We start from the raw sequence: 13170 nt of genomic DNA, 5'->3' as shown, positions 1-13170 counted from the left end.
TCGTTTGAAGCGGCCAAATTTCGCCATACAGTGGACGCCCAGTTGTGGTATTCACATACTGGAATGCCAATTCCAGTCTTTGTCGCCAATGAGCAGCATGCACCATGGGTGCATGAACCATGCGCCTCTTCGTTTTACCAAAGCATAGTTTCTTGATCGGGTTCTCCGTGATATGTGCCACTGATTCCTTGAGCGCTACCTGTTATTATGCATCATACACCCTCCCTTTCATATAATAATCACTTTCTTATATTTAGTTGTAGTGGTACGAGGTGAATCTCAATGGTCGCCTTGATAATTTTATATCAGCTCGTTCGTTGCGTCCAGAATGAGGTTCCCTCACAGGGTCCTCTATCTCCTGCGTCTCTTGTAGACTGCTTCCAGAATATAATAGGCCTCCCCTGATACCTTCTTACATCCGAACGTAAAGGAAGCGGTGACCTAGAGTGATTCGTAGTGAGCTCTCTATTTCCCCTCAACCATACACCCTGCGAATATTATGCCACATATTTTGTAAGCTGCCCTCTTACACTTTCTTGCTTGCAACTTGTACTGTGGGACTTCGTACAGAAAGTTACGCTGTCGTCCGAAGCTAAAACTATTGTGCCCTAAAAGTAGCGCATTGCCAGAAGAAGGCGCATGCTCCCATTATCCTGCAGACACAGTTCTGCCACAGTACGAATAACGGACGAACCACAGTGTACACAAATTGTCCATTGGTTCACCGGCAATTCTGGCGTTACATGGACCAAATCCAAAGTGGCGTGCATCTGCCGTGAGATGATACACGCAACTGATGAAGTGAAATCTGGATCAAGGAACACGTGATTTTCATCTTTTCGGCAAGATGAAAGAACGTGCGAGGGAAAGAAATTTTTCCACTCTGAGGACGTTCTCGAATTACTTCGTGACCAAGAAGGGCGTTTCTGTTGTCAAGGAACACAACAGTTGGTACAAAGTTCCGAACGTTGTTTACAGGGACTTGGTGGGTATGTTAAAAATAGTGTCATGTACCTACCTCACATTGTTGTCTATCACAGCATTCAGTAAAACTTACTTGGCTTGCTGTAATAATGAGACTTTTTGGAATGATCTAGTTTGCAGACTTCGAATTTCTGACCGAGATATTTTTAGGTATGTTGTGCTCCTTATTGCGTACAATTTATGTTGTACAAAGGATGAAAACTGGTGAACTGTAGATTCACGTGAACACTTTGCTTAACTCAGGAGTTTCATGTTTAATTCATTCTGGTGAGTTGTTACTTCGTTAATCTCACCTGCCACGAAGAGATGCACGTAAGTGAAGATGGTGGTTTTAGACATTCTGTTCTTGCTGCTCCTTCTGGAGGATTTTTAGACTGAAAGTACCACACACGTTCTTCTTCCTATCCGAGACGCGTTCTAATCCCCTTTCACTTCTGTTGGCAGTGATACCCGATGTCTCCCAATGTTTACATCTTGTCTTACCAAATAAAATTCTAATTCACATCGCGTAATCTCTTCACATAACTGTTTTAGTACCTCTTCTAACCCACTACTTCTTCTTCCGCCAATAAAGGGTTAAGCCCCATGCCACTTTCGCCCTCACGATCTCTTCCTCAGTATATCCATACCCCTTCTTCCAATAGGATTGTTTTCCATCGCTTGTCCAGGCGACATACGCAGTACATGCTTTTTCCGATGCTGCTTTCTTGGATTGCTTTTTCAGTTAACTAATATACCCCGAGGTCTTTCCTTATGTCTTCATTTGTTATTTTGTCTTCTCTTCTACATCTCTTAACTTACCTAAGGTACTTCATTTCTGGTTTTTCAAGGTATCTTACACCATTTGATGTTAATGTCCAACTCTCTTCACCGTATACTAAAGTGGATAGTGCCACGAATGCATAAAATTTCTATTTTGTTTCTGTTCTTGTTTTCCCCCTTTAGTGTTCTTCGTATCGGGGTTACATGTATGTTTACAGATGTTACTTTTCTTACTTATGTCTCTCTTCTTCAAAAGTTATGTCGCATCCTAGATACTGGAAATGGGATTCCTTTTCTATTAACTGGTTGCCGATGATTGTCTTGGCCCTTATCTGGTATTTTCGCAAAACGACCATTGTTATCAGTTTAGGTGTAGAAAGCTCCAGGTTGTAACTTAGGCAGATGTTATTTAACCCACGTACGAAATTTGTAGTTTATTTTCACTGTCCTTAGCTGATCGTTGGCAAAAAGCACTGTATTTGGAACTTTATTTGTCCTTCTTGTTTTGTCTTGAGCTGTTCGTCATTCATCCATTCCCTGGACCAGATCGTCGATGTAGTTGTTGAACTGTGTAGATTTTATATTTCACCCATGCGCTGCAGTTTATCTGTACTTGTGGTGTCAGCTCTTTGTCAGTGTATATTTTTATTTTGGTGCTTTTATACGAACCTAGGCATATTTTCATCACCGGCCTGGTGTAACCTGTTTTCTCAGTTATTGACCAGAGCGGCCCTGGTCAAATTGTCACCATTTCACTAAAGTTGTATACAGCATTCAGTGTTGCTACAAATACAGTTGGAATTTCGTGGTTAATATGTGTTTAATCTGTGTTCGGATTAGACGCTTTGACCACAAGAATCGGGTTTACTTTTTTAGTTGCCCTATCATTTTATCCGCACAATTTGAGGCACCTGTTAGCTGTAACGCAGCAGAACTGAGTTTGTAAGAAACCCACAATAATTAGTCACTTCTGAGAGTGCACTACTCCTGTTGCGCAAATGTCTTAGCGTTTCACGACAAGAGCAGTTTGTCTTTTGAAGTCCCCTCGTATAAAACACACACACACACACACACACACACACACACTCACACACACGCACACACACTCATATATATATACACCCTTACAGGCGTATATATACAGCGTGAGTCACCTAACACTACCGCTGGATATATTTCGTAAACCACATCAAATACTGACGAATCGATTCCACAGACCGAACGTGAGGAGAGGGGCTAGTGTAATTGGTTAATACAAACCATATAAAAATGCACGGATTTTCGTTTTTTTTTTTTTTTGGCCGACCGGAATAGCCGAGCGGTTAAAGGCGCTACAGTCTGGAACCGCACGACCGCTACGGTCGCAGGTTCGAATCCTGCCTCCGGAATGGATGTGTGTGATGTCCTTAGGTTAGTTAGGTTTAAGTAGTTAAGTTCTAGGGGACTTATGACCACAGTAGTTGAGTCCCATAGTGCTCAGAGCCATTTGAGCCAACTATGTTTTTTAACACAAACCTACGTTTTATTAAATGGAACTCCGTTAGTTTTGTTAGCACATCTGAACATATAGACAAATACGTAATCAGTGCCGTTTGTTGCATTGTAAAAGGTTAATTACACCCGGAGATATTGTAACCTAAAGTTGACGCTTGAGTACCACTCCTCCGCTGTTCGAACGTGTGTATCGGAGAGCACCGAATTACGTAAGGATCCAAAGGGAACGGTGATGGACCTTAGGTACAGAAGAGACTGGAACAGCACATTACGTCCACATGCCAACACCTTTTTATTGGTCTTTTTCACTGACGCACATGTACATTACCATGAGGGGTGAGGTACACGTACACACGTGGTTTCCGTTTTCAATTACGGAGTGGAATAGAGTGTGTCCCGTCATGTCAGGCCAACAGATGTTCAATGCGGTGGCCATCATTTGCTGCACACAATTGCAGTCTCTGGCGTAATGAATATCGTACACGCCGCAGTACATCTGGTGTAATGTCAGCGCAGGCTACCACAATACGTTGTTTTATATCCTCTGGGGTTGTAGGCACATCACGGTACACATTCTCCTTTAACGTACACCACAGAAAGAGGTCGAGAGGTGTAAGATCAAGAGAACGAGCTGGCCGATTTATGCGTCCTCCACGTCCTATGAAACGCATGTCGAACGTGTACCTCACCATCCAGCGGTAATGTTAGGTGACTCACCCTGTATACGTACCTGGGAAGTAGCTCCTACTCCCACCGAAAGTGATACATAAAACCACATGGATATAACCAATTGATAAGACGAAAAACCAGATTGATCATGCATTCCTGGATGGAAGACATTGTGGATTCATCAAGCAAGCATGAATGTACTGCGGTACTGATATGAACTCAGACAACTTTTTAGTAGTTTTGAATATCTGTCTAAAACTTTTGTCAACAGAGGCCATGGGTAATTTAGAAGGAATATGGACACAATTGAAGGAAGTGGTTATCCATAGTGCAAAGGAAGTGCTTGGGACGACAAGCTAAACCCAAAAATAAACCATAGTTTGGTGATGAATGGCAATCGGCTGGTCAAGATAGAATGGAGAAGAGATTAGAGTGGTAAATCACCCGTCAGAAGATACTCAGGCTACATACTCAGAAGTGAGACGACTGACAGACAGCCTCATTAGAAGGAAGAACAGAGAATGTAGAAAGACACTATTGGTCGCAGTTGAGGAATCGAAGAAAACACCGCACTTCTTTTTCAGGTTGGCAGGTTTTACTCGAGGCAATTATAAACAGCAAACATTTAATCCTAACAGATGAAGAAGGGAATGTGGTACTTTCATATAGAGCAAGTAGATCAGTTAGGAAAGCATTTCAGAAAATTGCTAAATGTAGAAACTCCTGAAGAAAGTGTAGAACAAGAATGAGAGTTAAATACAGAGGAAGAGGATGTACCTGAACCTTCAAAGGAGGAGATAAGAAAAACTGTAGAGACACTCAAAAACAATAAAGCGCTAGGTGGTAAAGCGCTGGGTTAGAAACGGAGGGGAAGTTTTACTGGAGACGTTAACACAGCTTATTGTCAAAATCGGGTCATCAGGGGAGATGTCGGTTGAATGGAAGAGAGCAATTGTAAGCCCAATTTTTAAAAAACGGGGTGCCACAAAAGTAGACAATTATCGAGGAATCTTGCTACTTGAGATAGGTTATAAAGTCGTAACGTCCCTGTTACTTAGTCACTTGAAACCTGCTCTACAAGAGATCGTAGGACCATATGAATGTGGATTCGTGGCAGGACGCTCAACCATAGATCACATCTTTACGCTACAACAGCTAATGGATAAGTACTATGAATTTGATAGAAAATTTCACCTCATATTCATAGATTTCCGACAGGCCTGCCAATCGGACGGCATTATGGAGGATAATGCAGGAGCTGGGCATCACAAGAAAATACATCTAAGTGATTGAAGCATGTTATACAGATACAAGCAGCCAAGTATGATTTGGAAACAAAATGTCAGAGGCCATCTCTGTTCAACACGGTTTGAGAAAGGTACGACCTGAAATTGGTAACAACAGGAAGATGGATATGATTGTAACTGACACAATCTTGACCTTTGCCGATGACGTGATGATTATGGGAGACTCGCTTAATCAGATAGTGTCTGACACCACTAAGTTCATGAAAGAGGCAAGCAAAGTGGGATTACTTGTCAACGACGAGAAAACCAAATGTATCATCATCTAACGCCGACAGGATTTCCCTACCACTATCAATATAGAGGGACTCAGTTTTCATTGAGTTGAGAAATAAAAGTACCTGGGATCGATTCTATCTAATGAAAGCGAGGTTGAGAAAGAGATTCAACTGAGAATAATTAATGCTCATCGTGCCTTCTTTAGCCTCAATAATTTACTAAAGTCACGCTTGGTCTCACAAAACAGCAGGATCAAACTTTACACGGCACTGGTAAAACCTGTTCTGTTGTATGGCTGCGAAACATGGGCGACTTCACAAGCACTTGAAAAGCGTATTTGAAAGGTAAGTGCTCAGAAAGATCTACATTCAACACAGAAAATGGAAGATGGGAAAGAAGGCAGAAAGACTTGTACCAAAATTTTGGGAAAGCTGACGTTGGTACGACCATTAGAGGACGACGACTCCCGTGGTTGGGTAATCTCTTAAGAGCTGTAGAATCTATCCCCAATCGAGTGTTCAATTCCCAGCTGATTGGAAGATGTCCAAGAGGTCGTCCAAGGACTAGGTGGAAATATAGAGTGATGAGGACGTTGCAGAAGGTTGTACCAACAGCATCCCTGGAAGATGCAATGGACAGAAGAAAGTAAACAACATCTGCCAGAAATTAATCTAAGTCTTTCTTCCTGTGTTATTGACTCGAGTGGTCTATTATTTGTGAGTGTGCTTGCGTCGATCGTCTAAGCCTCGAGCCTCAGTAGTGTGTTTATATTTTGCAGCGTGCATTGCTGCTGTAGCGGTTATAAAGCTAAGTACTGACAAAATTATTTGTGCTTTGTTATACAGTTATTAAATTTAATAGTTTTCAACGGTGTTGCGTGCCGTTTGTGTCGAAATAACGACTTAATAATCTTTTGTAATCGTTCGCTCGCTATGTTTTTTAGAGTTTTCTGTGCGTTGAAGTCATTGAGTAAATTTCGTGCTCTAGTTTTCAAATGATGTTTCTTATTGTTTCTAGTGAAATATTTCAGTAAAATTTTCATTCAGTGTTTTAACTTCGCTTAGTGTTCCAGTGGCCGTTTGAATTTTCTGGTTTTAGCTAATAGTTCCACTGGTGTAACTGAACTTTGGTGACGTAGACGTATAGTTTTTTTTCAGTAACTGTAAAATTATACCATGAGCGAGAAGTGTGGGCTCTGTCATAGGTTTGTGAATAGTGGGTTACAGTGTGGGATTTGTTCAAAGTATTTCAATTGGGGGGGGGGGGGGGAATGAAATGGGGAAGCCAGTGGTCATTGTGGTGAGGTCCTCTCCTGGGATAGCAGAATCTGTTGTAGAAATAAGTTGATAGAGGAGCAGGAGCGTAAGATCTGTGCCCTTCAGGTGCAGTTACAATGCGCAAAGGAGGAACTAGATAGGTTGAGGAGGGTGGAAGGTGGTGGGGAATGGGAACTGGCAGTTGGCCTCAAGTCAGCTAGGAAGAGGAGGTATTCAGACAGTTTTACTTTGCGTACATGCAATAGATATGAACAACTGTCAGAGCTGACTGGAGAGGAGCCTCGTGTAGCTGTAGATGCAGGGAACATGCAGCAGTCCTCAGCAATTAGGAGGCCTAGGTTAGTTGCAAAGTCTAGCAGAAAGGAGAAGGTTCTGCTGCTAGATAGTTCCCATATTGAGGTGTGGGCCAGCAGTTGCAGGAAGTGTTGGGGAGTGAGTACCAGGTCACCAGCATTGTGAAGCCTAGTGCGGGGTTGGCTCAGTTGACTGACAGCATAGAAGAGTTATGTAAGAATTTTACGAAGGAGGACAGTGGGTGAAGCAGGGAACAGTCTTGTAGGGACGGGGAATATGAAGTAGGTGGTGACCTCGTAAAGATAGCTACTCAAACTGGTGGATGTGCATTTCGAGCAACTGTTTCAGCGTCATGATCGGCCTCACCTTAATGCGGCTGTTAGGCGTGTTGACGTGGGGCTGGGGAGGGTGATAAAAAAAATGGTTCAAATGGCTCTGAGCACTATGGGACTCAACATCTTAGGTCATAAGTCCCCTAGAACTTAGAACTAATTAAACCTAACTAACCTAAGGACATCACACACACCCATGCCCGAGGCAGGATTCGAACCTGCGACCGTAGCAGTCCCGCGGTTCCGGACTGCAGCGCCAGAACCGCACGGCCACCGCGGCCGGCAGGAGGGTGATAATGGCAGAGGTCATGGGTCACATCTCAGTGGTGCCAGATGGGTCTATCAGTAGATCGGGTTTCAATAGGCATGTCCTGCAACTCAATAGGTATGGGAAGAGGAGGCTGGCTAAGCTTATATGTATAAGTATAGTGGGTGGTTGTGGTGTCACCTACGGAAAAATTCCTGTAGTAGTTGGCTTTAGAGCTGCACCTGTTTTAGAACGAAGTCAGCTGATAGGTATACCTGCTTAATGGAAGTCCGTCTAACTAAGGGCTCACCTTCCGAGGATGTAATGGTTCCAAGTAGAGAAGGAATTCGCATATTTCATTAAAATGTAGAGGTATTAGACATAAAGTAAGTGAACTGTTTATAGATGTTGACTCTGAAATTATTGGTATATCAGAGCACCACTTAAATAATTTGATAATTCAGAAGCTTCCCTTATCAGGCTACAGATTAGCTGGCCGTTTCTCAAAGAGTTCCTTGCGGGGTGGGGGAGTGGCTATGTACGTAAAAAGCAGTATTCCATTTGAGTCCATAGGCGTATCACGACACTGCACTGAACAGATATTTGAATGTTGTGCATCGGTAGTAGAATTTAGTGCAACTAAACTTCTAATTGTTGTTGTTTATAGGTCCCCTAACTCTGACTTCAGAGCATTTCTGCGGAAGCTAGAGACGGTTCTTGATTTACTTTGTAGGAAGTACCAGAAACTAGTTATATGTGGTGACTACAATTTAAACTTTGTGTATAATGTTGCAAGGAAAAGGAAGTTGGTAGATCTCCTAAATTCATATGATCTGATGCAGACTGTGTTTTTTCCAACTGGGATGCAGGAGAACAGTAGTACAGCCATAGACAATATTTTTATTCATTCTTCATTACTAGATAGGCATTCTGTTAGTAAAAGCTTGAATGGCCTTTCAGACCATGATGCACAAATTTTAACAGTAAAAGGCTTTTCTACTCAAACAAATGTCATATTTAATTACAAACTATGTAGGAAAGTTAATCCAACAGCAATAGAGAATTTTTTAAAACTTATCAAGGAACAAGAGTGGCAGTATGTATATAGTGCTGATAACATAGATGATAACTATAATGCTTTCCTTAACACATTTCTCATGCTCTTTGAGAGTTTCTTTCCATCAGAACATTCTAAACGGGTTACTAGAAGTAATGAGCAGCCCAGGTGGCTGACTAGTGGGATAAGGATATCATGTAGAACAAAGTGGGAATTATATGAAAATGTTAGAGATAGTCACAATCAAGTAGACCATTACAAACAGTATGGAAAGGTACTTAAAATGTTAAATTGGTTCAAATGGCTCTGAGCACTATGGGACTCAACATCTTAGGTCATAAGTCCCCTAGAACTTAGAACTACTTAAACCTAACTAACCTAAGGACATCACACACACCCATGCCCGAGGCAGGATTTGAACCTGCGACCGTAGCAGTCTCGCGGTTCCGGACTGCAGCGCCAGAACCGCACGGCCACCGCGGCCGGCCTTAAAAATGTTATTAGGAAGGAAAAGAGTATGTGGTATGCAAACAGAATAGCTAATTCACAGGATAAAATGAAAACCATGTGGTCAGTTGTGAAGGAAGTGTTTGGTCAGCAGCAAAAGCCCTACGATATAAAGTCAGTTTGCAGTAAAAATAATTCTGTCAATGATAAATCAGATATATGTACAGTATTTAACAATCATTTTCTAAGCATAGCTGGTGAATTAAATAAAAATTTAGTTTCTACAGGAAATCATACAATTTCCTTGGCAAATGCTCCCTCTTGTCTGTATTACAGACAAGAGGGGGATTGAGTCAATAATTAAATCAATGAGGACTAAGAACTCTCATGGTTATCATGAAGTGTCTAGCAGAATATTAAAGTACTGTGCTGTACATGTTAGCCCAGTGTTTACATGCTTGTAATTTTTCCTTCAGGATTGGTCAGTTTCCTGAGCGATTAAAGGACTCAGCAGTAAAGCTGCTTTATAAAAAGGGAGAAAAGGATAATGTACATAATTTTACACCTATTTCTATGTCATCAGTGTTTGCAAAAGTTATTGAAAAGGCTGTGTGTGTAAGGATAATTGATCATTTCACGTCATACGATTTGCTATCAAATGTACAGTTAGGCTTTAGAAGTCGTTTAACAACTCAAAATGCTGTATTCTCTTTTCTCTGTTAGGTACTGGATGGGCTAAACAAAAGGTTTCGAACGCTTGCTATAGTTTTTGATTTAACTAAGGCATTTGATTGTGTTGATCACAAAATGTTGCTCCAGACGTTGGACCATTACGGAATATAGGGAGTAGCTCACAATTGGATTACCTCTTACTTTAGCAACAGACAGCAAAAGGTCATTATTCACAATGTTGAGAATGATTGTGATGTGGGGTCTGAGTGGGGTACTGTTAAGTGGGGGTACCCCAGGGATCAGTGTTGGAGCCACTCCTGTTCCTTATTTATATAAATGATATGCCCTTTAGTATTATGGGTAACTATAAAATATTTCTGTTTGCTGATGACACTAGCTTGATAGTAAAACGTGTGGCGTGCAACATTGGCTCGGTTTCAAGTAGTGCAGTAGATGACCTAAGTTCATGGCTTGTAGAAAATAATCGCTGTAAGACTCAGTTTTTACAGTTTCCAACACACAGTTTAACAGAACCTGACGTTTTAATTTTACAGACCGGACATATGATTCGTCAAACTGAACAGTTCAAATTTCTAGGTGTTCAGGTAGATAGTAACCTTTCGTGGAAAGCCCACGCTCAGCATATTGTTCAAAGACTTAATACTGCCATTTTTACTATTCGTACGGTATCAGAAGTGAGTGATCGTTCGACACGAAAATTAGTCTACTTTGCTTATTTTCATTCACTTATGTCGTATGGTATTATATTTTGAGGTAAATCTTCCCATTCTAAAAGGATATTTTTGGATCAGAAACGGGAGCTTCGGGCAATAAGGGGTGTGAATTCACGAACCTTTTGTCGACCTCTGTTCACGACTGTGGGTATTTTGGCATTGGCCTCTCAATATGTATGTTCCTTATTGTTGTTTCTTGTTACCAATATTAGTTTATTCCCAAAAATAAGCAGCTTGTACTCGCTTAATACCCGGCAGAAATCAAACCTGTATTTGGATCGGACTTCCTTAACTCTCGTGCAAAAAAGTGTGCAGTATACTGCTGCATCCATTTTCAATAAGCTGCCACTCAAATTCAAAAATCTTTGCAGTAATTCACGCGCTTTCAAATCGAAACTGAAGAGTTTCTTCATGGGTCACTCCTTCTATTCTGTCGATGAGTTCCTTGAAAAATTAAGCTGATTCTTATTGTATTGCTGATAGGGTGTACTTAAACTTATGGACTGACTTTTTTCAGGTTTATGAACGTTTATTTTTATCTGTTATTATTTCTGTGTTGTAATATCATGTGCTGACACGTTCCATGACATTGGAGATTTTCTCCTCAGTTTGGTCCTACGGAACTTCAAGTGTAGATAAATAAATAAAATAAATACGAGTAACTGTGATTAGGACAATGCTAATTCCTGTGTCACTGATTGTGTCATTGATCTTTGTGTGGCGTGTTATTCTGGTTTATAATATTTCTTTTGGACTCTGTCTTGGGCCTTTATGGCCTGTTATGTACAATAAATGATGATAATAATAATACACACACACACACACACACACACACACACACGCACACACACACACACACACACACACACACCCTTAGAAGTGAGAAATTGTTTTAAAAGATTCTGTAAATGTGTTGCAGCGTAGATTTTGATGTGAAATACTGGTCAGAAAAACAAAATCGGTTCTGCGGGCCATATCCGACTTAATCAGCACTGAAGCTTGCCACTCGGGCCGTCGCCTGCGCAAATTCAAGCGGTCGGACCGTGACAGTTGTTCTCATCGCGATGATGATTGCGCAGCCTTTGGCTCCGGTTTGGTCCTTACTGCCGCCAATATCTAATTTTTGAGGCCCTGTGTTCTTGGGTTTTAGGAGACCAGAAGAACAACATGTTTGGCAACAACGACTCTGGTAGGCTGTTTGAACTTATTAGCTAACTTCAGTGCTAACCATCTCTAAAACGGGTGCATCGTATCGAATTTCTATCTATAGAGAATTTCTCAGCTTATCCGACCCTGCACCACCCTTACAAGCTTTTCAGACTTTTTGTGACCACATTGTCTATACCCAAAATATATCAACAATGAGTAAACATTTTCAACAGGAATTAAATACGTTAACCTAACTGTCTACATGTAATTATTGAAACTGTGGAAATATATTCTGGTAAATAACATGAGTATTGACCTTTCCTTTTGGAATATCTCATTGCAATTCTTTGTGTTTCCAGTGACACAAGAGATGCGGAAGTAAGAATAGCCTGTAGTCGTGGAAGCGGATGTCTTAGGACATGGAGTCGCACACCCGACCGACTGCTGTTGTATCCTGCACCTGCCTAGTTGTCTCCATCGTGAATCTACAACATTACTGTTGCTCTACCATTAGTATCAATGCGAAGTCCAATACATGATTCCTGGATAATAAGAAGACCCCATGCTGGATGAGGCGCTCTTATATTATAATAATAACTATATATGTAGTGAGTAAGAGATACACACAGATTTTATAAAAAATACTGTTTGAAACCATAATTATTTGAAATGGAAATATCTATTATTGTGATGCTAATTAAATAATTATAATTTCAATAAAGGGAACGATGGGAAAGTGAATGTGGATAATAGTTAAGAGAACCGAAGAACACAGACATAGAAGAATACAGCGTATTTACAGGCAATGCTATAGTGTACCTTATAATGTCTGATGGCTACTTTTAATACTTACTCTACAAATATTGGTGAGCAAATAAAGAGATATTGTTATGTTGCGTAATCAAAGCATGTAAACAATGAGTAGAGGGCGTATGAAAATACATGTGTAATGCACAGTAATTTAAGTAAAGGATAACGTAACCTACGGCAGAATAAATTGTTGATCATATTAGAGCACTGTCATCAAGAACAGTTAATTTCAAATCAAAGTGTAACACAGAGACTCATTGAGGCCATAAGAAATAGGACTATACAGAATAAATGAAATTATTTACCCAACAACAAATGAATTTATCACACGACGTGACTGTAGGATATTTTTCGCTGATGTTCACAATACATTTACCATGTCAGTGTCCATCAGGACGATGTAACAACAACTTTACTCATACGGGAAGCAAATCTGTAAACCAAATCAAGCAAAAAAAGATGTGACGATGAGACAGAACCCAAAAAAGCGAAAAATAATATCAGTAATGTCATTTGTGTCTCTCTGGAGGAATAGAAGATTTGAGATCCCAAACGTGATTTCCGACCTGTCTGATGCTCAATCATTTAAGATTTGTCTAGATCAATTCGTGCTGCTTCTCCAAAAGATTCCGTAAATAAAACGCTCTAATTATTTGGGCCAATAAAAGTGTTCCATGCTAAAATGTGGTTAATTAAGAACAAATTTCAAACAATTAGAA

General features: G+C 40.7%; 1 protein-coding gene across 1 annotated transcript in view; it reads left to right on the top strand.

Moving 5' to 3' along the window:
* Window positions 1-12382, top strand: part of LOC126187577 (neural cell adhesion molecule 1-like) — a 101856-nt gene extending 89474 nt beyond the window's left edge. The window contains exon 9 of the mRNA XM_049928744.1: window positions 12001-12382. Within this exon, the coding sequence (XP_049784701.1) occupies window positions 12001-12003 (3 nt within the window). The 3' untranslated portion in view covers window positions 12004-12382. The remainder of the gene's footprint in view (window positions 1-12000) is intronic.
* Window positions 12383-13170: the final 788 nt, after the last annotated feature.

The sequence above is a fragment of the Schistocerca cancellata genome, chromosome 5 (genome assembly GCF_023864275.1).
Source record: "Schistocerca cancellata isolate TAMUIC-IGC-003103 chromosome 5, iqSchCanc2.1, whole genome shotgun sequence".
Lineage (NCBI taxonomy): Eukaryota > Metazoa > Arthropoda > Insecta > Orthoptera > Acrididae > Schistocerca > Schistocerca cancellata.
This window is presented reverse-complemented; position numbering and strand designations above follow the sequence as displayed.